Source organism: Petromyzon marinus, chromosome 29 (assembly GCF_048934315.1).
Source record: "Petromyzon marinus isolate PM22_M1 ecotype Great Lakes invasive population chromosome 29, UKy_Petmar_22M1.pri1.0, whole genome shotgun sequence".
Classification (NCBI taxonomy): domain Eukaryota; kingdom Metazoa; phylum Chordata; class Hyperoartia; order Petromyzontiformes; family Petromyzontidae; genus Petromyzon; species Petromyzon marinus.
In genome coordinates this window covers 7,374,018-7,399,843 of record NC_133695.1, presented here as the reverse complement: position 1 = coordinate 7,399,843, position 25,826 = coordinate 7,374,018, and the positions used below count along the sequence as shown (strand labels likewise).

At 56.1% G+C, this 25,826-nt stretch overlaps 1 protein-coding gene across 1 annotated transcript; it reads left to right on the top strand.

The window, feature by feature from the left end:
• Positions 1 to 134: 134 nt before the first annotated feature.
• LOC116947101 (equilibrative nucleoside transporter 1-like) lies at positions 135 to 23,150 on the top strand. Its single transcript, XM_076070425.1, has 14 exons — positions 135 to 200; positions 1,293 to 1,465; positions 6,687 to 6,788; positions 7,196 to 7,277; positions 8,307 to 8,506; positions 9,347 to 9,495; positions 11,571 to 11,705; positions 15,774 to 15,871; positions 16,078 to 16,159; positions 16,889 to 16,992; positions 17,964 to 18,075; positions 18,273 to 18,358; positions 19,388 to 19,596; positions 20,137 to 23,150. Exons 1-14 carry the CDS (start codon positions 135 to 137, stop codon positions 20,246 to 20,248), a joined length of 1,710 nt encoding a protein of 569 aa, XP_075926540.1. The 3' UTR covers positions 20,249 to 23,150.
• Positions 23,151 to 25,826: the final 2,676 nt, after the last annotated feature.

Below are 25,826 nucleotides of genomic sequence, written 5' to 3'. Positions count from 1 at the left end.
GGGGACTGCTGGGTTGGAGCCCAGCTGCGGGCACCGTTGTTACACACGTGTCGGCCATCGTGCAGGCTGGTGCACCAGGTCGCTTTACACCCACAGAGACAGCTGCCACTTGGGGGGTGGTTGCCACATTTCAAATGGTTGTGACGGGAGATGCAATTCGCTTGTGGCGTGTCGACTGCTCCATTGATGACAAGTCGTCGGTGCGTGTCCCCAGTGCCCCCGTCCATTGGTATCCCCCCCACCATAGCCTAGGACCAGGCGAGCACACGAACACCTACCCTGTAGACTCGCACGGTGAAGGATCTCCAGTCCATTGGGCCCTCGTCTGCTGCTCTCACGGGCCGGGTGATGGGCCGCATCCGTGCCCGTTCTTGCACCGGACGAGGGAAGGCATTTCCAGTCCGCTTGGGGGGGGCTTTCGATCTCAACCGAGCCACACACCGGCCCCGCGTCTCCCACTACCGAATAACTGGGTTGAGAAAGGGTTCTGTAAGAGGGCACGGTGTTCCTACCACCTCGATCCTTCTCCGTATCAACTGTCGCCCCCTCGTGGCCCACTCCCTCAGCGCCACTGAGCGACGCTCCATTAAAATGTTACACAAATTCATCACGAGCGTGGTTGTTCGTGATGGTTGTGGTGGACTCAGGACGGAGTTTTTTGTAAGAGACGCGAGGAGAGATGGGCGATGCCGATTAGGGCGGCAGTGACACAGGAACCCTTCAATCCCCCCCCCCCCAACTCGGCAGCATCAGCATCTTCATCTCGCAGAGGCCCAATGAGCAGCATTCGCAGCAGCACCCGCGCCCCTGATTTTCCGCGCGAGATGTCCTGCAGGGGATAACTTTCCAAGCAGTGGAGAGCGGCAGTCATCGTGCGAAGTCCAGACGGCGTAGGTGGTGGAGACGGCCCGCGGATTGAGGCTCCAAGGCCTTTTGGAAGTGCGAGATAAAACGAAACGTCCTTCACCGCCGCGCCCACGTGCTGCTGCTGGGTGCGTGGGTGGTGGTGGTGTGGGGGAGCGGTGGCGCAGTGGTTAGCGCGCGCTGCGCTACGGACCCGGCGACCCGAGTTCGATTCCCGGTCACGACCAATAAATTAAGTGGCAACTATTTTATCGGGGTTGTGCTCGGCAGGTAAAGAGAAAACGAGGCGTGTGCGCTCAGTCGGTTCGCAGTACCGACTCTGCGCGTGGATGGGTTTGAGGGGGTGAGGGCGACCCGTCACATCGCCCACCCCCCTCCCCCCTCTCCCCTCTCCCACACCCAACCAGCCACCAACACAAGATAGATAGCCACACACGCTCAGTCAGCCTCACACTCTTGACACACACACACGTACACAGGCTCACACACATTATATACATCGACAGTTTCGCACAGGATCACCAACACACCCCGGACCTTCCGAACCCCGAGAGCTGGGACCCAACATCTCGACTCTTCACCTGCAGCAGCAGCCCCTGCGGTGAGCGGGAGGACTCCGAGGGAGGAGACCTGGGTGAAACGGGAGGTACAGGCGCAGCTCTGACATTTCTTTACTCACGACACTATTGGCGGACGAGGCCTCCACGCGCGGGAGAGCTCACCTCGTGTGGCGGGGGGGGCATACCCATACTTTTCCCTACCGATCGGTGTAAATTGATGAACCAATTGGTGAACCAATTTACAGCGCTGGGCGACTTGGGGAAACTTGCACCGTTGTTTCAACTGCCACTTCGGGAGATCGAATTTAAGGGGCGATGATAATCGTAGCGCCCTCAATCACTGATTCTCAAGGACCCCCTTTTGCTAAATTGGGGTGTTCGACCCATCCACTGCTGGATGAAGGCCATATCGTTAATGGGGGTTTGACCATACTTCACCACGCCGCGGGTTGGTGCAGCGGGTACGGGAAGGTGGGGTAGGACCGGTTCGGAGATCCCCAACATCACTCGTGGCAGGAAGTCGAACTCGGGGATGTAGCTGGGAGCACACTGCGATAACCACCACGACGCCACCGCTCCAGCACGTGAATTAATTTTTTACCGGATAGGGGGCCATCCATTGAGTAGGTGCGCAAAAATCTGTCAAGACTTGACCCCCCCCCCCTCCCTGTACGCACGCGGACTTTTTACACCTCCCCCACCGAATCCTATAGAACGGTCGATATTTAATCCACGCAGAAACGATCAAGGATTAATAATATTAACGTGTTTAAGAAAACAGATAGTCCACCGCCGGATTATCTAACTAATTTGAAGGCCAATGAAGACATTATTATCGAGGCTTCACCCCCCTCCATGCGTACGTACTAAATGGATGGCCGCGTACTTAATAATTATGAGTGTTTGCGCCCACGCCATACGCGCACGTCTGGACACGACTACAACAACGACTACAACAACAACAACAACGTGTCTAGGGTTGAGATGCCGGGGGGGGGGGGGCGTTCACAGGGGTCTTGGTAAAACATGTAAAGGTCCAGCGCTGACATTGGGTCGCTCCATGAAGCCCTTCCAATGGGTATTTGGCCTACTCTTCCACGCCCGCCAGAAGTGTCGGAAGACGTGGGACACACCACACTTTACCCCACCCCAAGCGACCTGTAAGCCATTTAAACTGCTGGGTGGATGGAGGCGGTAAGAAGAGAGGGGGCGCGGGAGGTATTTTAGAATCTTGCTCCAGTGACGCAACTTGCCGCCCCGATGGATGGTATCGAACCGGCGACTCTTGCGCCACCGTGGCTCACGTGTGTATTACTCTGCGTGATATTAAGCGAGGGGGGCAGATATTAAAGTGCAAATTTCACCTGCGGAATGAGGCATCGGGGTGGAGTGTTGGCGCAGTGGTTAGCGCACTTTGTCCTTCTCAGTTCGATACCCGGACTCGGCTAACATTGATTGCGGTTGATATCTGAACCGGTCCTTGGTAGTCACCCCACCACTCTTCCCCTCCATAAACCCACACTGACCACCGTGGTGAAGTTATGGTCAAGCAACACGGTGTGGGGGATGCTGCGCTTGCAGTGGTGCACAACCACAAGTAACAACAACAACACATACAACTACTATTGACGAATGCGTTGAGTGTTTTTTGTTGTTGTAAATAAACGGATATATACACGAGGAATATATTACAAAACATATACCGTACTGTATATAAATGTTTACATCTCTGTTAACCAAGCGAGTGGCGTTTCACGACCCAACAGTGGATAGACCACGGCCGATGACGACGATGATTCTCTTGATGATTATAATAATAATATAATAGGCAATGTAACACTAAGGCTTTATATTAATAATAAAGTTGTTTGGATTAGATTGTGTAATTATTGAGTCCGTAAGCTCAATTGATAAACATTGTGGGTTTATTGTCCAACACGCCGGGTGTGCCGCCGTTGTAACGACTTTGCACGTTTTGTTGACCACGTGACAGAATATATGCATTAGAATCAACCCTTGTGAATGCGAAATGTCCAATTCCCTCTCCCGCGCGTTGAGTCTCATTGGCGAGGCTTGGCACGTGGGAGGTGGAGAGTCCACGCGGGGAAGAAGCGGTGGTGGTGCTTTTTTGTCCGAGTTGCCACTGCTGGCTCGGAGTCTCATGTGGTGGTTTCATTCCCCTCTTGTCTATTCATCTCCGTTAATATATTATTATTATTACGCAAACTCATCGCATGTTGAGGGGGGGGGGGGGTGCACACAAGGGATGGAGGTTATTTTGGGAGCATCTCTCGTGATGAACCCGGCACGGAGCCCGGCCCCCATCTTCCAGCCTTCGGAGGTGCCCCCCACCCCGCCCCCCATAAATGTCTCGAGCGAGGTTGGGGCGAGTGGCTCGTGAATCGGATGCACTGAGCCGGCACCGTGCAGCGATGAAAGATCAAATCCTATGCCTAGTTTAAACCGATTCATTTAATCCGTGACATTCCGGTTGAACGAATTCGGGACGTGCGCCTTTACATCGCGGGGGGGCGGGGGGTGGGAGGAAGCCCCCCCCCTGCCCCACCCCCGGGGTGGCTCTGTGACATAATTTGCCAGGGACCCGTTCTCAGACGCGGGGAAGATGCACTGCTTGCTGCAGAGTTCCGATCGGAAGACGTCTCGTCTCGTGACCACACTCGCGCCAGGCGTGGGTCAGGGCGTGTGAGGTCAAGGGAGATGGAGGGAGCGGGGGGTAGCAGCTGGGAAGTGGAATTTAATTGGTGAGTCTGGTGCGCGAATAAATTCAATTAAGTTTTCCAAAAGCGAGGGAGCGAATCTGACTGCGCACGCCTCTGTCTCTCCCGGGTGGACGTCCTCGCGTTGAGCTGTGGGAATACGCGAGGCAGCTCCAGACCGTAGCACCACGTGAAGATGATCCCGGGTGGCTCAGAGGTTAAAGCTCCGAACCGATAACCGCCCAGACCCTGGGTTAAAATCCAGGTTTAATCCAATGGCTGTGAATTAAGCGAGGTTCTCAAGGGTAGCGAATTGATGGTTTCGGCCCGATCACCAATGCCTGCGCAAAAAGACAAAAACTACGATCACATTAAATTGGGGTTCCACTCTTGATTTTGACCAAATCCAGCTTTGAGAGTTCTGAAATATCGGCGTGCCTGTCACGCGACAGGCATTGATGGTTGATGAAGTGCTGTCGTGTAGTTGGTGGAACAGTGGTCTGGAGGTCGACTGAAACTGAATTTCTGGTTTCGGCCGAAACCGAAACCAGACCGGAAGTTAAAAATTTACTTTCGGCGCCGAAACCGAATTTCGGTCGGCCTCTACAGAGGTCACACGAAGGGCTTCCCAGTGGCAGCTCCGCGATAGCTGCTTCCACGGGCCGTTCTCTCGAACAGGAAGGGGGGTCGCCGCACCTCTCCGCGAGGTTTCCGAACGGATTCTTCCTCTCGCGAGGGCGGTAGCGGCACGATCGCGGTGAACAGAACCGGGAGAAAGTGACCCCCTGTTTAGCAGACGACAGAAAGGGTCCCCGCGTGGATCATTGCACACAGAGCGTATTGCGTAACTGCGATAGATTTGCGGACCTATGAATCCCTCCGCACCTTTGTATTGATTTATTTTGCAATGTGCCAACATAAGCCCCCCCCCCCTACTCCGCCCCCCCCCCCTCACAACCTCCTGAGCCCCACCTCTCACCCTCCTCTCTCAACTCTCCTCTAGCTCCCCACTCCTTCTCCTTCCTCGCTCTCCTGTCCCCCTCTTTCTCCCCCCCTCGTCCCTCGCTTGTCCCCCCCCCCCTCGCTCTTTCTCTCCCCCCGCCCCCTCTCTCATTCCTCTCTCTCCGCTTCGTCCGTCTGCGTCCAACGCTCCCCCCCCTCTCCTCTCCCTCAATCAGAATGAAGATGAGCAATGAGGATCAGCGTTGTGGGTCAAGGCCAGGGTTATTTAGGGTCAAGGCCAGGGGTCCCTGCGAGGTCAGGGTTAGGCTAAGGGTCCGTGTGAGGGTCAGGGTCTCTGGTCAAGGTTCGGTTCAGGGTCCCGCTCCGTCACCTCCTCGCACGCCACTGCGAATTTCCCCGGGCCGTTTCATCAGCACCATCAGCAGCATCATCATCAATAGCATCAGCAGCAGCATCACTGTCAGCAGCATTGTCACCATCATCACCATCACCTTCAAAACCATCAGCAGCATCATCATCACAATCATCATCAGCAGCCATGGTCTATTCACTGGTGGATGAAGGCCTTTCACCTACGCCGTGTTGAGGTCACCCATCGCACTCCGTCACTGCTCTCACCTCCGCGGTGGTAATTTTTAGTGTTCGTTGGGTCATGACCCCTTTTACAAAGACCTCCTCTCCCGCCATATCCCCTCCCTGTTGTCATATAAACGCCGCTCTCTGTGTGTAAACACGGCAGTAAACGTGGTAGAGGGTGATGCGGGAGGGACTCGCAAATCGGTTTAGGGCGGTTGGGGTGGGTCGTTGAGTGTGTCGTTGTGTGTGTCGGTGTGTGTGTCGGTGTGTGTGTGTCGAAGGAGCGGTGGGACAGTGGTTAGCGCGCTGCGCTTCGAACCCGGCGACCCGAGTTCGAATTCCCGCTCATTGGCGACAGCGAATATGTTCACGCCTGTGCGGACTTCAATAAGTACCTGGTGCGGTGTGTAAACAAACAACAAAACCCATGAACATTTTGGGGACACAAAGACGGCCGCACAGGCGCTACTCGCGAACCGGGTCCGCTGCTGGAGACAGAGGGACCCAACCATAGATGAGACCGGGTCCATCACGACTATGATGCTGTTGATAATGTTGTTGCTGTTGTTGATTATGATGCTGCTGTTGATAATGTTGTTGCTATTGATAATGTTGCTGCTGTTGATAATGTTGATGATGATGCTGCTGTTGATGTGTCTGCTGTTGTTGATGATGCTGCTGTTGATAATGTTGCTGCTGTTGATAATGTTGATGATGCTGCTGCTGTTGATAATGTTCCTGCTGTTGTTGATGATGCTGCTGTTGATAATGTTTCTGCTGTTGTTGATGATGCTGCTGCTGTTGATGTGTCTGCTGTTATTGATGATGCTGCTGTTGATAATGTGACTGCTGTTGTTGATGATGCTGCTGCTATTGATAATGTGTCTGCTGTTGTTGATGATGATGATGCTGCTGTTGATAATGTTTCTTCTATTAATGGTGATGATGCTGCTGCTGCACCGCGCGTGACAAACACCCCCACCCATTGAATCTCGTCGACCACCAGTCTCGCCCCAAGAGTCACCACGGCGGTGATCGGAACCGGCAAGGTGGCCCCGACGGAGACGGAAGGTGGAGGCACGGCGGGGTCCGATGCCCCGCGGGACAGGTGAGGGGGCCTCACACACACACACGAGGATCACGTGCTGACAGGTGGCGGCACAGCAAGCGAGTTCTAGTGTGTCGGGGCTGTCGGGTTGTACCGCCTGTTGGGAGCTTCTCCCAGCCCCCGGAGCGAGATGTCGGACATCATGCCAAAGCAACACGCGGTACAACCCGGAAAACACATCGGAGAGGTCTACAGCAAGTAGGTTGCGTTGAATGAACGGCCTCTACGCATGGACATCCGAAACCATGAACATCCGAAACCATGAACACCTAAACTCATGGACAAGAACACCCAAACTCATGAACACATGATCACCTGTGCACATAAACACCTGCACGCATGAACACCTGGGCACGTGAAACACCTGCACGCATGAACACCTGGGCACGTGAAACACTTGTGTGCAGGTTTCAAGCGGTGTGGATCATCTTCTTCTTCTTGGGTCTGGGCACGCTCCTTCCCTGGAGCTTCTTCATCACAGCCGAGGAGGTGAGGACGGGGCTCGGGGTGGGGTGTGGGGGAGGGGATGATGGCTCTACAGGGACTCCTCTACTTACGAACAAGTTAGGTTCCAGAGGTCTGTTCGTAAGTCGATTTGTTTGTAATTCCAACTTTACTCCTGTCGATTCCAAACATTTCGATTTAAAGCTTTCGTGACTGCAGGGATTCATCTTCTTGGTTCTTTCGGTAAAGTCACGTAGAATGGAAATAAAATAATAAAAAATAAAACATTTTTATTTATTACGTTTTATTTTTATTATTTTATTTCCATTCTACGTGACTTTACCGAAAGAACCAAGAAGATGATTCCAAACATGTTGTACGGCATGTACACTGAACACGGGGAATGGCTTTAAAAGTTGTATAATCTCCCGTAGATGTAGATGCCACTGGTTCTTCACGTTCTGCAGATGTAGATACCACCGCCGCCATCTATTGCACGGCGGTTAAACTTACGACTCTCAGTCCGAACAGGCAGCGGGACATACGGACAGGTTTGTTCGTATCTCTGAAAGTTTGTAAGTCGAATATTCGTAAGTAGAGGAGGCCTTGTAATCGACAACAACAAACCGTCATCGTCATGATGACGATGGTGATAACGTCTGCAGTGATCACCACCGCACAGAAACTCTTACAAGAATACCCTCCCATCGTCTCTCCCCCCCCCCCGCAAGCCCTTTCAATAATAATATCGCGCAATCCAAGAAACGTGTCGCTCCACTCCCTTATCTAGTACAATCTTAATAGTGCTGCTTGTTGCCGGCCGCTCGGCGTCTTGGCCCGTAAGTGCCGTGCTCATGCGACCCACGCAGCAAAGTTGGCGTGAGCCAATGAGGCGGATTGGCGAGCTCTGCAAACGATGTGTTTTTATTATGTGGATAGACATCAGATATGGGAAGGCTACGGATCCTTTGCTTCTGCATAGTGTCCGTGCGGTCGGCTGCCCGGCCATGACCTCGCCTTTCCCTCTTGCTCCACCATCCCTCCCTCCCCATACCCCCCCCCACCCCTCCCTAGTATTTCAAGAGTCGTCTGGCCGAGGGGTACTTGAGTTCGAACGCCTCGGGACAGCCGGGGGTCCAGGGGAACGCGAGCGAGGTGGGGGGGCACCACCCCGCGGACAGCTCCCTGGAGCGCAACTTCAACAGCGTCCTCACGCTGTGCTCCATGCTGCCCATGCTGCTCTTCACGTGCCTCAACTCCGTGCTCCACCGGCGGTGGGGGCCGCGCGAGGGGGGAGGGAGGGGCTATGGGTGAGGGGGGTGCGGGCGGTATTGCCAACCCACCCCCCATTATGTATTTTTTTAAAAACTCGACAATAACACTTGTCTAAAAATAAAAAAAAACATTTATAGCAGACGATTCGGGAAATTGCCCTCCCCATAGCACTTACCTGCAGTGGGTGGGGTGGGTAAAGTATTTCCCAAACCTTCGTCTAGTATAGATTTTATTTTAAGGCCACACGCGGTGGTGTTCTTGACATTAATGCGGCAAGTGTTTAGTTTGTTAACTGTGCTTGTGCCACACTGCCAAAGCAGTGACAGCAGCAGCATTCGATAATTTGCCCCACGAAGCAATTTCCTTGCTCTCCCAACTCTTGCCTTGTGCATCATGACGGCGGCAGCAGCAGCAGCAGCAGCGATGTGGTCCAGCAGCTAAACGCCAATGTCGCGAGGTCTGCTGGCCACGACGAGAGGGCTCTGCGTTAGTTTTCGCTGCTCCTCTTCCTACTACCATTGAAGGAGCGTGCGGGCACCGCGAAGCTCTCGCGGTGCCAAGCAACGCCCGGCAGCTGTGGACGAGTCAAACCAGTCCGGGCCACTGCCTCCCCACCTTGAAACTCAAAAAAGCCCCTTGTCCGCTCCGTGATGGCTGTGACCAGATCCATCTCGTAACACACGTGTTGCACGTGCTCAGCCGCGCCACGCGCCGTTAACCTGTGTTGACGTGCGCGCACGCCCTCACCTGCGCCACGTGTCGTTCCGCCTGTGCGTTCACCCGCACGGTGTTCACCGGCGTTGGCGGTGTTGCTGCTGACGCTGATCCTGCTGCTGCAGGATCCCCGAGCGCGTGCGCATGCTGGGCAGCCTTGTGGTCATCCTCGTCTTCTTCGTGCTCACCACGGCGCTGGTGCACGTGCACGTGCTCAGCCACCAGCCATCCACCTTCTTCGCCATCATCATGGTGACCGCATTCCTCATCAACTGTGAGTCCCCCACGCGGCCCCCAGTGGACAGCGCGATGTATCCGTATGTACGTAGGTTGAACTTCTTTCGCACCGTACGTAGCCAACTGTGGCTAATCGGAGGTGCGGACGGGCAGCAAAGCGGAAGGCCTCGCAGGGGTTGAACTATTTTACTGAGTAAACAGTGCGTGAGAAGACAGTTGTAATACTCTAGCAGTAGAAATCAGTGTGGCACATTGGGAATGGATCACTCGTTTAATTATTTCCTTGTGCAGCAAGGGAGTAAAGTGTGGTTCTGTGAAAGTCCTGATGTGCTGGGCAGCGCATCAATGCATGTGTGTACAGCAGCAGGTGATGACTGAGTTGGGCCTGTAGGCGGCTGGCAGGGTTCTTGAATAACCACACTTGTACACCAGTCACATGGTTAATGGCGACTCGGTTGAAGGATTGCTGTGTGTAATAAAGTATTAAAGCTTTCGTGACTGCATAAAATTACTCATTGGTTTTTTCAGTAAAGTCACGTATGTAGAAATACAATAAAATTATATTAAAACAAAAAACAATCACGACGTTTCGATCACAACGCAAGCGATCTTCATCAGGTGTCAAGAACCAATCACGGAGGTAAATACAACAAAAAGATGAGAGACGAGAATTCAACAAACCTGAAAAAACATTATGTGAAGCACATCCAGTCAGGCCAACAACACAGTTAGACACTTCCTGGTGGACCACGAATTTCAGAAGAGTGTTAAATTTCGTGTTCAACCTTTGGATTGCACATGCCAGCATAGATAGAATGAAAAATACGAGGTACACGGTCAGTAGAAATACATATACAAGTCCACCAAGAGGTAAGTAGGGAGGAAAGACGGACAGGGAGGCAGATAGAGAGGGTGGGGGGGGGGGGGCGGAGGGATGAACAGAAGCTTAAATAGGAAATACGGTTGGAGGGGGGGAGGGGCTAGAGCGAGAGCGACAGCTCAAACATGCACATCTTACACATACAAAACGGCAGCTCAAAAAATGACCACCTCTTGTAAATACAAAACGGCAGCTCAAAAAAGGACCACCTCTTGTAAATACAAAACGGCAGCTCAAAAAATGACCACCTCTTATAAATACAAAACGGCCGTTTTGTATTTACAAGAGGTGGTCCTTTTTTGAGCTGCCGTTTTGTATTTACAATAGGTGGTAATTTTTGGAGCTGCCGTTTTGTATGTGTAAGATGTGCGTGTTTGAGCTGCCGCTCTCGCTCTAGCCCCTCCCCCCCTCCAACCGTATTTACTATTTAAGCTTCTGTTCATCCCTCCGGCCCCCCCACCCTCTCTCTCTCTGCCTCCCTGTCCGTCTTTCCTCCCTCCTTACCTCTTGGTGGACTTGTATATGTATTTCTACTGACCGTGTACCTCGTATTTTTCATTCTATCTATGCTGGTATGTGCAATCCAAAGGTTGAACACGAAATTTAACACTCTTCTGAAATTCGTGGTCCGCCAGGAAGTGTCTAACTGTGTTGTTGGCCTGACTGGATGTGCTTCACATAATGTTTTTTCAGGTTTGTTGAATTCTCGTCTCTCATCTTTTTGTTGTATTTACCTCCGTGATTTGTTCTTGACACCTGATGAAGATCGCTTGCGTTGTGATCGAAACGTCGTGATTGTTTTTTGTTTTAATATAATTTTTTTGCTGTGTGTGACACACATGCTGTTGCATCTTACAGATTAACCACAATAAATGTGTTTGCCCTCGATTTGGAGCACCTGCCCACGTCCTTCATTTCGAGTGTGCAACATCAGACTACAGTCGTCGGCGATGAACTCTCATATCGGTCCTTAGTCTCAACTCAAAGAGGCACTCTGAAGCTGTCCTGATCTCTTCTCTGGCCAAGTCCTAACTGACTGCCCACCTCCTCAGCGGACGATGACGGTGATGTCGATGGGTGATGATGAGAGTAACGATAGTGTTGTTGATGATGGTGTTGTTAATGATGTTGATGGTGGTAGTGATGATGATGGTATTGTTGATGATGGTGATGATGTTGGCGATGATGATGTTGTTAATGGTGATGGTGGTGTTGGCGTGTCGCCATCGCAGCTTTTGTTGCGGTGCTGCAAGGCAGCATCTTCGGCCTGGTGGGGCTGCTGCCACTGAACTACGCTGTACCTGTCATGAGCGGACAGGGCATGGCCGGGACCTTCGCCGCCATGGCGATGATCTTCTCTCTGTTGCGTGCGGCTCGCCCACACACACTCGCCCACACACACTCGCCCACACACACTCACCCGCACACACTCACCCGCACGCGCTCGCCCACACACACTCGCCCACAACAACAACAACCGCCATTCGCCACTAAGTGGCGGTGACGTCACCACGACGCTTGTGCCAGGCTATGTGCACCCTGAGGCCACGTGAAGTGTCGAACGCCCGCTGGCAGGAGGTCACGGGGCAGACCCAGGTGCCACGGGTCGACTGACTGAGATGACTAGCTGATGCACCACCTGTGCCCCCTACTGTGCCAACCTGCTGTGCTTTAGCCACCCGGCGCTCCGCTCGTTGTTCTGAGCGTCGCTCCTCCGTCCTCCGTTGTTGTTGGAGGGCGACTGCCTCCAACTGCCCAGTAGCATCCTTCACGAGCCTCCTCCACAGAGGCCGATCTTGACACCGCTGGTACCAGTCATCAGCAAGTCCACTCAGCTCCACGTCCTCCTGTACCACATCACTCCATCTCTTGTCTAGCCCGTGCCGCGCCCGCTTAGCCCCCTCAATCCGGCCAAACAAAAGTTGTTTCGGCATGCGGTGGCTGGGCATGCGGGCTACATGACCCAGCCATCGCAGCCTTGCCTGCCGGAGGAGCTCACCGATGGGACCCTGCCCAGATCTTTCAAGGATTTGTGAGCTCCTCACACAATGCAGTCTGGTTAAACCCAGGATGGATCGTAGGCAGGCCAGCCTAAATGTTTCTAACCGGCGAAGATGTTCCATTAGGGAGGTCCACGTTTCGCAAGCGTAGAGAAGGGAGGGAATGACCGTGGCCGAGAAGACCTGAAGCTTAGTGCGGAGCGACAGACCAGGTAGCTTCCACACAGCGTTACGCAACCGATGAAAAGATATTGCCGCTCGACTGATTCGGAGTGAGACCTCTGCTGTTAAACTGGAGCCAGTCATAAGCACACTGCCCAGGTATGGGAAACTCTCCACTCTCTCCACAACTGCCCCATCACCGATTGGGAGTTGTGGGGGTGGAGTGTCCGATGGTACAAAATACTCAGGCAGGTGCTTAGTTTTGGTGGGACTGATGGTAAGGCCCCACCTCTTGGTGGCAAGCTCCAGGTTCAGCAGCAGTGCCTCCAACTCCTCCTCGGAGTGACCAGCAATTCCCAGATGATTGGCATACATAACGTGGTTGAGCATTAGGGAGCCATCCCTTGACCGCACCCGGGCATCGATCAGCCTCCCATTGTATCTGTACCAAATGGAAATTCCTCTGGTACAGCTATTGAAGGCTTCACGAACTACGTGGTCAAAAAAGATGTTAAATAATGTGGGAGTCAGAGCCATTCCCTGTACACCTTGGGGTGTAACAGGGATGTCCTCTGGCCCCCGGCCACGTAGTTTTACCCAGGTCCGCTCACCATCATGAAGGTCCTTAATGATCGTGAGCAGAGGGTCAGGGACTCCGAAAGCATGAAGAACAAGCCAGAGCCCAGGCCTACTGATGGTATCATAGGCCTTGACCAGGTCAATAAAGCAGAGATGTAGGTCTTGTTGGAATTCCCTACACCTCTGCTGTAGCAGACGGACAGAAAATATGGCATCTGTGCATGACCGTCCTTTCCTGAAACTGCATTGGGGCTCCGCAAGGCGATGTTGAATAATCCTTGCCAGGACCTTTCCCGGCACACTGAGGAGTGAGATGCCCCTGTAATTGTTAGAGTCTGTGCGGTCCCCCTTCTTAAAGAGGGGGACCACCAGGGCATCCTTCCAATCCTGCGGAACCCGTCCAGTGGGCCAGACTGTTGTTATGATGTCATGTAGGGCAGTCTGTGCACAAACGTTACCCTCCCTCAGCATTTCGCTTGGGAGATCATCTCTGCCCGGTACCTTTCCTGGTCTCAGACTCTGGATCACACTCAGTACTTCCTCAACAGATGGCACCTCAGCCAGCCACTCACAGGGGGTGACTTCCTCCTACAATATTTGTGCCACCGCAGCCTTAGCAGGGTCATCCCCACTTTGTACCACGATGTTTTATATGCCGAGGGATTTCCCCTCCCCCAGGACCTCACAGAAATGCTCAGTAAATCTGCAAACCTGTTCCTGGGGGTCGGAGATTGGATCACCGTTCTTTCCCCTAATTATGGTAATAGGTGTGGCGCTGCAGGTTGTCTTTTTTATGGAATTAAAGAACGATTTGTAATCGCGGGCCACTGAGGCAGACTCCATCTCCTCAGCAACCCGCGGCCACCACCTATCCTTGCAGCGCCTCTGAACCTCCGAGCGAAGGCTGCGGTAAGCCTCCACATTCTCCGACGTGGGATGCCGTAGCTGATGAGAGTGGGCCTGTCGCTTTTTCTCAGTCAGCTTGAACACCTCCTCTGTCAGCCAGGGTCTCTGGGGAGGTCTGGACCGTGTACCCAAAGCAGCCATTGCAGCTGCATGATCCACAGTCCTAAAACTCGCCCATTTCCCCTCGACATCAGGAGGAGTGGGGGACGATGCCAACCCCAGCTGCAAGTGATGATCAAATTCTCGCTTGCAACTTTCATCAGCTAGCTGAGACCATGCCACTAAGGGTTTGAATAGGGTCCTGGGTGTACACCCACCACCGGAGTGAAAGAATGGCTGTCACATCTTACAGATGACAAGTCGATGGTCAGTGGGCAGATCAGCTTCACAGTAGGTCCTGGTGTCAAGGACATGGGCCCGCATCCACTGTTCCATCAATATGTAGTCCAGCAGATGTTCTTGCTTGGACCCGGCATGCATCCATGATGTGGTGTGGATGCGCCGATGCCGGAACAGCATGTTGGTAATTACAAGCCCATGGGCTGCACAAAAATCTAGCAGCCTCCTGCCATTGTTATTGAGCTGATCTGGCCCACGCCTTCCAATTACTCCAGACCAGGTGCCAGCATCATGACCAGCTCGGGCATTGAAGTCACCCAACAAAATGACTCTATCCCGAGGGGCCACTTTAGCTAGCATCTGTGACAGGAGGTCATAGAAGGCATCTGACTCATCGGCCTTGCCTGCATCCCTCCACGGATGTTCGTCTTCAGTGGGGAGATAAGTAACCATGACCACCACTCCTCGCCTCTGGTCGATGGGAAGGCGAGCCCAAAGGAGCCTGAGGCTTACAGCTTCCTACACCTCACCGCCACACTCCCTTGCCCCCTTCATTCTTTTATTCAGTCGAAGAGCCACACCCTGTTGTTTGTCAGTCTCCTGCCCCGAGTAGAGGACTGTCCACCCCTCATGGTGGCAGGAGCCAGAGCCGGTCCACCGGACCTCCTGAATACCACAGAGATCCAGGCGGTACCAGTCCAGCTCCCGACAGAGGAGTGGCAGCCTCTCCTCCGCAGTGAGCGTTCGAACATTCCACGTGTTCACACGTAGTGGTTTTTTGTTGTTTCTCGAGGAACCCCGTAGGTAAAGATTCGATCTTCTGGCTCCGCCAAATGGGGTTTGGCCAGGAGACGTCATAGACGCCTGTCTCCCCGGGGCCTCCGGCACAAGCTTATTTATTAAATTTTGTGGTCGTGGTTTAGTGGTAATTAATTGAAGGTGGAGGGGTTACCGGCCCCTCGCACCCGTCCAGAGCCCCTATTTAGCCTCTGTGGTGGTTACAAATGCCATGAGGGGAAAAGCCAATTGGAATTGTGCCTCCCCCACGGCACTGCCCACGAAAGTGTCGCGTGTCCGGCACACACACTCACCCGCACGCACTGACCCACACGCGCTCGCCCACACACACTCACTCGCACGTGCTCACCAACACACGCTCACCAACACATGCTCACCCCCTACTTTCACCCACACATACTCGCCCACACACACTCGCCCACACACGCTCACCCCCGCGCTCGCCCACGCAATCTCCCACGCACTCTCGCCTACACATGCTCACCTCCGCGTGTTGACCACAGCGACCATGGAGATGTGTCGTTCACTATGATGGGTCAGAGTGTCGGGGTCAGGGTGTGGGGGTCAGGGTACGGGGGTTAGGGTGCGGGGGTCTGTGTGCGGGGGTCAGGGTGCAGGGGTCAGGCTGCTGTGTCTCCGTACTGTGTGCAGAACAGAACGACCACAGCCACAGTGCCTTTGGCTACTTCATCACGGCGTGCGTCACCGTCTTCATCACCATCATCGCCTACCTCGTCATGCCCAAACTCGTACGTTGCCCTCACCACCGCCATCAGAACTTTTTCTACCATCATTAAACACCACAACCTTCTTCATCATCGTCACCGTCATCATCATCAGCACTGTCGTCTCCACCACTCCGACCATTATCATCGTCTCTGCAACCATCATCATCATCGCCACCTCGTCTTCGTCCTCAATGTTGTTATCGTTTCTGATGATCTCGTTGCTGTAGAACTTTGCAAAGTTTTATTTTTCGAAGAGGGGTCGAGGCCATGAGGCGGAGGAGCCAGGGGTGCGGGAGTACATCGTAGCTGGTGAGTCGCAGCCTCGCTCACTCACCTAATGAGTTCTCAGCAAAGCCCTCGCCCTACTACCGACTATAGCCCTACATGACGACCTAACCCCAACCCGTAACCCTAACCTCGACACCACTTCTACCCATAGCCTAATCCTAACCTTACAGCTACCCTCCAGTTTCCCCCTCCACGTTAAGAATCAACGTCACGCGTTCAGAGTATTTGGCTGCTATACATTTCCACACGATGATAAGCCACTTCCTTGAGCTATTATTAGCCAGGTGGCTTCTGTAAAAGAGCTATATAGCTCAGTGGGTCTTAACTGGTAAAATAAAATAAAAATAGTTAAAATATTGATTTAAAACTTTCGTGACTGCAGGGATTCATATTCTTGGTTCTTTCCTTAAAGTCACCACGTTTCGACTGCAACACAAGCAATCATCATCAGGTTTTCACACCAGGTTTCACACCTGATGATGATTGCTTGTGTTGCAGTCGAAACGTTGTGATAATTTTATTGTTTTATACTTTTATTATTTTATTGTTTCCCTTCTACGTGACTTTACCGAAAGAACCAAGAATAAAAATAGTTTAGTTTACTCCTCCCTTATACCGATAGCCCTACACTGACCCTAATCTTACCCCAAGCCCTACAGTAAATATATCCCTTATAACCTTGACCCCATTCCTACTATAACATCAGCATTGACCCCTAACCTTAAACCTTTCCTATCTCCACCTGCGCAGAGGGCAACAAGCGGCCGGACGGGGAGGGCCCCGAGTTTGAGTTGGATGCAAAACCCGAACCCAAGATCATGGAACCAGACTCTGTGCTCTCAATCTTAAAACAGGTGTGAGCCACCATCTCCATCACCACCATCTCCATCACCACCATCACCACCATCCAGTAGCGTAACGAGCATGGGGGCAGGGGGCGCCTTGCCCCCTCCTTTGGTGGCCAAAGCTACGAGTTAGGGCACCCTTGACAAGACTTTAGTATTGGAATAGGTTTATTTTACCGTAAATAAATGTAATGTAACGTAACGAAACCTAATTTGATTTAAATGACGGTAACTTGAGTAAAAGAACATTGGACATAGAACTCCTTTTCTGGGATATTTGTGTCATTAGATACACGTCAATTATATTGCAAAGAGGTACTATGGAGCTGTAGTGGCTGCATTGTTCGAAGACGGAGCGCCCCCTACAGCGTTAAGTGTTCGAGACCGTGAGCGTAATGATGCGATTAGGGCAAGAGGAGCCGAGATATATAAAAGCCTAGGTGTGACCGTGCGAGAAAAGTCAAATATTGGGGACCCACCTGACCGATTGCTGCACCCACTGAGCTGATAATGCCATTACTACACCACTGCCACCAGTGTCATCTTTATCGGCACATCCTCTCTCTCCACCATGTGTGACGTTGATGGTAAGAGGGTGTCGTGCGTGGGGTGAGCTTGGTTGACTCTTCGATAGCCGTGGTCAATGTTGGCCCAACTGTTCCAGTCACATGCGAACGTCGGGTCAACGTCGGACCAACATTGAGCCAATGGTTCCAACCACATGCCAACGTTGGGTCAACGTCAGACCAACATTGAGCCAACGGTTCCAACCACATGCCAACGTTGGACCAATATTTACTGGGGAGTCGCATATCTCTTGCTCAGGAAAGCCTCAATTAGCCTCAAGACGCACTGCGTGGAGGGTGCTGCCTTTCTAACACTGGGCGCAGGTTAATCGTCGAGCGTTCGTTTTTGCCCCACGGGGCGGTAGCCGAAGTTCCCGGGGAAGCTGCGTGGCTGACGAGAGGAGGTGTACGCAGATCTGGATGCCGGCGCTGTGCGTGTGCCTCACCTTCACCATCACGCTCGGCGTGTATCCCGCCATCACCGCCGACGTCGTCAGCACCAACGCCACCCCGGGGAGCCGATGGGGTGAGCGCCATACTTCACCATTCCGGTAAAATTCCCACCCACTCCAACCTACGACCGCCCATGTGTCCTTCAGCTCACCTCATCCCCATCGTGTCTCCTCGTGTCTCCTCGTGTTGTCCCCGTGTCTTTCCCGTGTTGATGTGTCCCTGTGTGTTCACACGTTTCTACCCGTGTCTCCTCCCCGTGTCTCTCTCCAGAAATCCTCTTCATCCCCGTCTCGTGCTTCCTGCTCTTCAACCTCCTCGACTGGGCGGGACGAACCCTCGCTGCATTCGTGAATTTTGTGAGTCGCGCGCGTACACACAGAGACTAAGGTCACTCGTGTAGCCCCCGCGGGCTGTCGGGACAGCACCATGCCCGGCCGCCTCCTTTGTATCCCCAGGGCTGATGTTTACTGCACACCGCACGGTGCGCCTGTATTGGTGTTTACTGTCGACTCGACCAGTTTACGACGATGACGACGACGGAGGACAATGCCGGGTACTGGGCTGCACATTGAGCAGCTCTCGCGGGATCGTTAACATCCGCTGTGGAGCGGTTGGCATTTTATACGGTTAACACAAACCACAGAATTAACCCGGGGCGGCCGCCAGATTCGAACCGCAAACACCTCGCGCAACGAGCGGCGAAGGAGCTGCCCACTCGCGACAACGGCGACAGTGATGCTGGTTTTTCCGATGATGTAAACGGTGATGGTTTTATGCGAAGGCTCTCACAACCTTGTCATGCTGCATAGCGAGTTACTTTTGGGCGAGTTGGTAGAGCCGCTATGATGCCAATTGGCAGCGGTGCCCTCCGTCACCCGATGGAGCCAATCAAATGAATCTGCCACGTGGGAGAAACGTGCCGATTGACTCGGGGGAGATCGAGGTGAGGATGTGGAGGAGAGGAGGAGGTGGAGGAAATAGAGGAGGTGGAGTGGAGGGCAGGAGAGGAGGAATATTGAAAAGCAAGAACATTTTCTTTGACAATTGTCCTCGCTTTTCAACATTCCTTCTCCTCCACTGATTCGCTGTACACCAACACGACCGAGCCAAAGAGTAACCAACTACGACTCTCAATGATGACGGCGATGATCACGATGATGTCCTCATTACCCTCCTTCCCCGTGTCCCCCTCCCCAACGTGTGCCCCCCCCCCCCCACTGCGTGCCCCTCCCCGTGTCCCCCCCCCCACCGTGATTCCCCCATCATGTCCCCCCCAACCATGTCCCCCACCCCATGACCCCTTCCCCGTACCCCTCTGGTGTCCCCCCCCCGTGCCCCCCCCTGTCCCCCTCCTCTTGTCCTCCTCCCCGTGTCCCCCTGCGTAGCCAAGCAGGGGGAGCCTGTGGCTGCTGCTGCTGCTCGTGTGCGCGCGCGCCGCCTTTGTGCCGCTCTTCATGATGTGCAACGTCCACCCTCGCGGCGCCGCCGCGCTGCCGGTGCTCTTCCCGCACGACGCCGTCTTCATCGTCCTCATACTCCTCTTCGCCTTCAGCAACGGATACCTCGCCACGCTCGCCATGTGCTACGGGCCCAAGTGCGCGAGCGTGCGGCATCGGCGGCATCATGTCGCGACAACAACATCATCGCCGTGCGGCGGCATCACCACCACCACCGCCCGCCCGCCACCACCGCCATCGCGTAGTGACATCATAATCATCACCCAGCAACGTCACCCAGCAACGTCACCCAGCAACGTCACCCAGCAACGTCACCCAGCAACGTCACCCAGAGACGTCACCCAGTGACGTCACCCAGAGACGTCACCCAGCGACGTCACCCAGCGACGTCACCCAGCGACGTCACCCAGAAACGTCACCCAGAAACGTCACCCAGCAACGTCACCCAAAAACGTCACCCAGAAACGTCACCCAGCAACGTCACCCAAAAACGTCACCCAGAAACGTCACCCAGCGACGTCACCCAGCGACGTCACCCAGCGACGTCACCCAGCGACGTCACCCAGAAACGTCACCCAGCAACGTCACCCGTCCACCCGTCTCCTCGTGTGTCACAGTGCCGGCCTTCAATGGTGGCTATATGACGGATCTTTGCCTTTGTGTGTGTGTGGACGCAGGAAGGTGTCTGGCCACAATGCCGAGACGGCCGGTGCCATCATGGCCTTCTTCCTGTCGCTCGGCCTGTCGCTTGGCGCTTCCGTCTCCTTCCTCTTCCGCTCCCTCGTCTGATCGCCGCTGCCGTGGGCATCGTCGAGCGATGGAGCCGGGCGGAGCACGGCGGTGGACGCATGCTCCTTAATTGGGCTCACGAACCCGTCTGTGCAGACCTCTCAATTGTTATCGCCCTCCGGGGGGCCTTTGGGGCCTCGGTGAGGCGCCACTGGATGAATATCGACACGGTCGTCACCGTTCCTCGCTCTCCTCGTCACCATCAATTTGTTGTCATCGTCATTAATCAGTCATCATCAACAACGTTGTCATCAATCAGTCGGAGCTAAGTATGAGTCTTCATTAAGTGCCATCACCTCGTTGTCGGTCGTCGTCACGACCTTCGCCACCGCACGGCTGTGGCAGTGTCGGGGCTGGAGGGACGCGTGGTTGAGTTGCTGGAGGGACGTGTGGTTGAGTGACTGGAGGGACGCGTGGTTGAGTGGCTGGAGGGACGTCTGGTTGAGTGGCTGGAGGGACGTGTGGTTGAGTAGCTGGAGGGACGCGTGGTTGAGTGGCTGGAGGGACGTCTGGTTGAGTGGCAGGAGGGACGTGTGGTTGAGTGGCTTAAAAGACGTGTGGTTGAGTGGCTGGAGGGACGCGTGGTTGAGTGGCTGGAGGGATGTGTGGTTGAGTGGCTGGAGGGACGCGTGGTTGAGTGGCTGGAGGGACGCGTGGTTGAGTGGCTGGAGGGACGCGTGGTTGAGTTGCTGGAGGGACGCGTGGTTGAGTGACTGGAGGGACGCGTGGTTAAATGGCTGGAGGGACGTGTGGTTGAATGGCTTAAAAAACGTGTGGTTGAGTGGCTGGAGGGACGCGTGGTTGAGTTGCTGGAGGGACGCGTGGTTGAGTGGCTGGAGGGACGCATGGTTGAGTGGCTGAAGGGACGCGTGGTTGAGTGGCTGGAGGGACGCGTGGTTGAGTTGCTGGAGGGACGCGTGGTTGAGTGGCTGGAGGATCGTGTGGTTGAGTTGCTGGAGGGACGCGTGGTTGAGTGGCTGGAGGATCGTGTGGTTGAGTTGCTGGAGGGACGCGTGGTTGAGTGGCTGGAGGGACGCGTGGTTGAGTGGCTGGAGGGACGCGTGGTTGAGTGGCTGGAGGGACGCGTGGTTGAGTGGCTGGAGGGACGTCTGGTTGAGTGGCTGGAGGGACGCGTGGTTGAGTGGCTGGAGGGACGCGTGGTTGAGTGGCTGGAGGGACGTCTGGTTGAGTGGCAGGAGGGACGTGTGGTTGAGTGGCTTAAAAGACGTGTGGTTGAGTGGCTGGAGGGACGCGTGGTTGAGTGGCTGGAGGGATGTGTGGTTGAGTGGCTGGAGGGACGCGTGGTTGAGTGGCTGGAGGGACGCGTGGTTGAGTTGCTGGAGGGACGCGTGGTTGAGTGACTGGAGGGACGCGTGGTTGAGTAGCTGGAGGGACGCGTGGTTAAATGGCTGAAGGGACGTCTGGTTGAGTGGCTGGAGGGACGTGTGGTTGAATGGCTTAAAAAACGTGTGGTTGAGTGGCTGGAGGGACGCGTGGTTGAGTTGCTGGAGGGACGCGTGGTTGAGTGGCTGGAGGGACGCGTGGTTGAGTGGCTGAAGGGACGCGTGGTTGAGTGGCTGGAGGGACGCGTGGTTGAGTTGCTGGAGGGACGCGTGGTTGAGTGGCTGGAGGATCGTGTGGTTGAGTTGCTGGAGGGACGCGTGGTTGAGTGGCTGGAGGGACGCGTGGTTGAGTGGCTGGAGGATCGTGTGGTTGAGTTGCTGGAGGGACGCGTGGTTGAGTGGCTGGAGGGACGCGTGGTTGAGTGGCTGGAGGGACGCGTGGTTGAGTGGCTGGAGGGACGCGTGGTTGAGTGGCTGGAGGGACGTCTGGTTGAGTAGCTGGAGGGACGTGTGGTTGAACTGGCGCAGCAGCAGGCTCGGGGGAGGCCTCCTCGCTCCCCTGTGGAGGCCGTCGCGCTCAGCGGGGCCCTGCTTTGTATCAGTCTCAGATCAGCTTCGTCATGAACACGCGGCCTCGCTTAGTTCATTCATTGCTCCGCAGGGTGCCGTGCCGAGCGTTCCCGTGGAGCGGCGCTCTCCGTACACGCGAGGGTGACGCGACCAAGTCGGGAGTAGTGCCGACAATCACCGCAGCTGTCTGCGTCGTCCTCATTGCTGGATATCTGTCGCTGCTCTGCCTGTGTGCGTGGTGGTGCTGCGAGGTGAATCGACGTCCCAACCCGACATCAAACACCACGTTTCCGCCACAGCAATAATTGCCGATTGACTGCCCCCGCGGTCTGGCCCGGATCGGGTGGCCACCGGTGCTCGTTTGGCCCAGGATTGTTCTCGAGTTGGGGGAGGCTGCCGCTGCTGCCGCTGTCATGGAAAACCCGGACTCCGTCTTTCCCGCGACATTAAACGTCCCTGCTTTAGTTGCGTTCAGAATAAGAACCGGAATGCTGTGCTCAACCCCCAGGGTCTGTCCGATCTCGATCTTGTGGGAAATTCCTCTTCCCATGACGTGTGCTCCGTTTTTGTTGTTTTCACCTCGGAGGCAGCAAACCCAATAGCCTGGGTGACCCAGAATTTTTTTTTTATTTCGGCCTACCACATCCAGCATAGCTCCGCTCGGTATGAACCGTGGTGGCTGCTGGTGGCGTGCCACCTTCACCGCCGGTGGACTCCGAGTGAAAGGGGAAAGATTTGAGTAAGAAACTCTGCCCCTGGACGTGATTGTGTTCGGAGATGGCACTGCAAGACGAAGCTTAAAAGTTAATTTTCCGTTCTTGAGAAACATAACAGAAAACAAAGTTAATTCCTTAATTATGGCGCTTAAACCACGTGAACAAAGGTCTCGAAGCGCCGAACGGGCGGCTCGTTTGAATGGGAGACTATTCAAATCGGAATCTATTCAAACAGCTCGGGTCGCTTCACCGTTCTACCCCCCCCCCCCCCCCCCAAAGAAGCGGAATAGTTTTATCCGCAGCGGTCGCTGTTGATACTGCGTGTGCCGCTCTTCGTTTATTGCTCTTTCTGACGCGCCCCCTACTGGAGATACTGTGAAAAAAAGAGCTTCACAGCTCATCGGATTCCTCCAGATTATGTTTCCGAGCCAACGTCGACCACGGTGGGTCGGGCCTGCGGTGGGTCGGGCCTGCCGTTGGGCACGGGGTCGGGTCGCGCGCGCGGACCTTTGTGGCCTTCAACTCTAAACGAGGCGGGCTCATCCCGCATGCGGGTTGTGTGCGCGCGGAGCTTTATGGGCGCGCGGATTGTGTGCGCGCGTTCTATTCCACCGGCCACTCTAGATTTATCCTATTGAGTACAAAGTTGAATGCGTTAAGGCGGCGGCGCCGATTCGAATGGACGCACGAGCCCCCACCCCCGAGCCCCCCCCACCCCGAGCCCCCCCACCCCCGAGCCCCCCCCCACCCCCGAGCCCCCCCCCATCCCCCCGAGCCCCCCCACCACCCCCAAGCCCCGCCCCCACCCCCGAGCCCCCCCCCCACCCCCGAGCCCCCCCCCCACCCCCGAGCCCCCCCCCCACCCCCGAGCCCCCCCCCCACCCCCGAGCCCCCCACCCCCGAGCCCCACCCCCGAGCCCCCCCCCCCACCCCCGAGCCCCCCCCCCCACCCCCGAGCCCCCCCCCCCACCCCCGAGCCCCCCACCCCCGAGCCCCCCCCCCACCCCCGAGCCCCCCCCCCCCACCCCCGAGCCCCCCCCCCACCCCCGAGCCCCCCCCACCCCCGAGCCCCCCGAGCCCCCCCCCCGAGCCCCCCCCACCCCCGAGCCCCCCCCCCACCCGAGCCCCCCCCCACCCGAGCCCCCCCCCCACCCCCGAGCCCCCCCCCCACCCCCGAGCCCCCCCCCCACCCGAGCCCCCCCCCACCCCCGAGCCCCCCCCCCACCCGAGCCCCCCCCCACCCCCGAGCCCCACCCCCGAGCCCCCCCCCCCACCCCCGAGCCCCCCCCCACCCCCGAGCCCCCCCCCCACCCCCGAGCCCCCCCCCACCCCACCCCCGAGCCCCCCCCCACCCCACCCCCGAGCCCCCCACCCCCGAGCCCCCCCCCCACCCCCGAGCCCCCCCCCCACCCCCGAGCCCCCCCCCCACCCCGAGCCCCCCCCCCACCCCCGAGCCCCCCCCCCACCCCCGAGCCCCCCCCCCCACCCCCGAGCCCCCCCCCCCACCCCCGAGCCCCCCCCCCACCCCCGAGCCCCCCCCCCCACCCCCCGAGCCCCCCCCCCCACCCCCGAGCCCCCCCCCCCACCCCCGAGCCCCACCCCCGAGCCCCCCCCCCACCCCCGAGCCCCCCCCCACCCCCGAGCCCCCCCCCCACCCCCGAGCCCCCCCCCCACCCCCGAGCCCCCCCCCCACCCCCGAGCCCCCCCCCACCCCCGAGCCCTCCCCCCACCCCCGAGCCCCCCCCCCCCACCCCCGAGCCCTCCCCCCACCCCCCACCCCCGAGCCCCCCCCCCACCCCCGAGCCCCCCCCCCACCCCCGAGCCCCCCCCCCCCCCCCACCCCCGAGCCCCCCCCCCCCCCCACCCCCGAGCCCCCCCCCCCCCACCCCCGAGCCCCCCCCCCCCCACCCCCGAGCCCCCCCCCCCCCCCCCCGAGCCCCCCCCCCACCCCCGAGCCCCCCCCCCCCACCCCCGAGCCCCCCCCCCCACCCCCGAGCCCCCCCCCCACCCCCGAGCCCCCCCCCCCCCACCCCCGAGCCCCGACCCGGTGCAGGGGAGCCCGCGGTTGGCGCCGCTGCCTCTCGCGAGCCTCGCAACGGAGGCGTCGCCGACTCTCTAACGAGTCGTCTCTCTCACGAGTCGACTCTCTAACGAGTCGACTCTCTCACGAAACGTCTCTCTCACGAGTCGTCTCTCTTAAGAACCGACTCTGTAACGAAGCGACTTTTTTTAACGAGTCGACTCTCTAACGAACCGAACCACTGCCATTGCGATGTTCCGGCCACTGCCGACCCGGCCTGGGCTCCACACCTCGTCGGGTCGTCGTTCTCTTCTTGCTGCGTAAATGAAATAAAGTCGACGTCTCTTTAACTAAAATCTCCACTCACCAGGGATTGTATTTTTATTTTTACCAAGTCGGCAGTGAACTGGGCTGAGACGAAAACCTCGCTGACTACACTCATGAACGTTGTTTAATCTTTTATGGGCTATATGAGGGAGGGCCATTGCCCGAAACGTCGCCTATTATATACGTCCCCTCGAAAGCCCACGGTGGTGACTGTTGACGAACGCGTTGAGTTGTTGTTGGAGATGGCCCTTGTGAGCCTTGGCACGTGGTGCGTTCGCGTGTGCTCCCAGTGACGTCGTGAGCGTCGATTATAATGAACCAAAAAAACTACTACACCGTTCGTCGATAAGACTGCGGCCTTCAAAAGAAAGATAATATAATGGGCTACGTTTCGGGGCAATGGTCCTTCAGAGCACGTAGATAAATGCAGCGTTAATTATTCATACCTGTCAACCCCTTATTACAGACCAATTCAGACAGTATTGGTCACCCCGTTCCCTTATAGATCTCAACGTTTATCCTACACGATGGAGTATTCACAAGGGAGAAACACAAACAAATTGACAAAAAACGTGTTGCACGAATTGAAACGGCTGTACGCC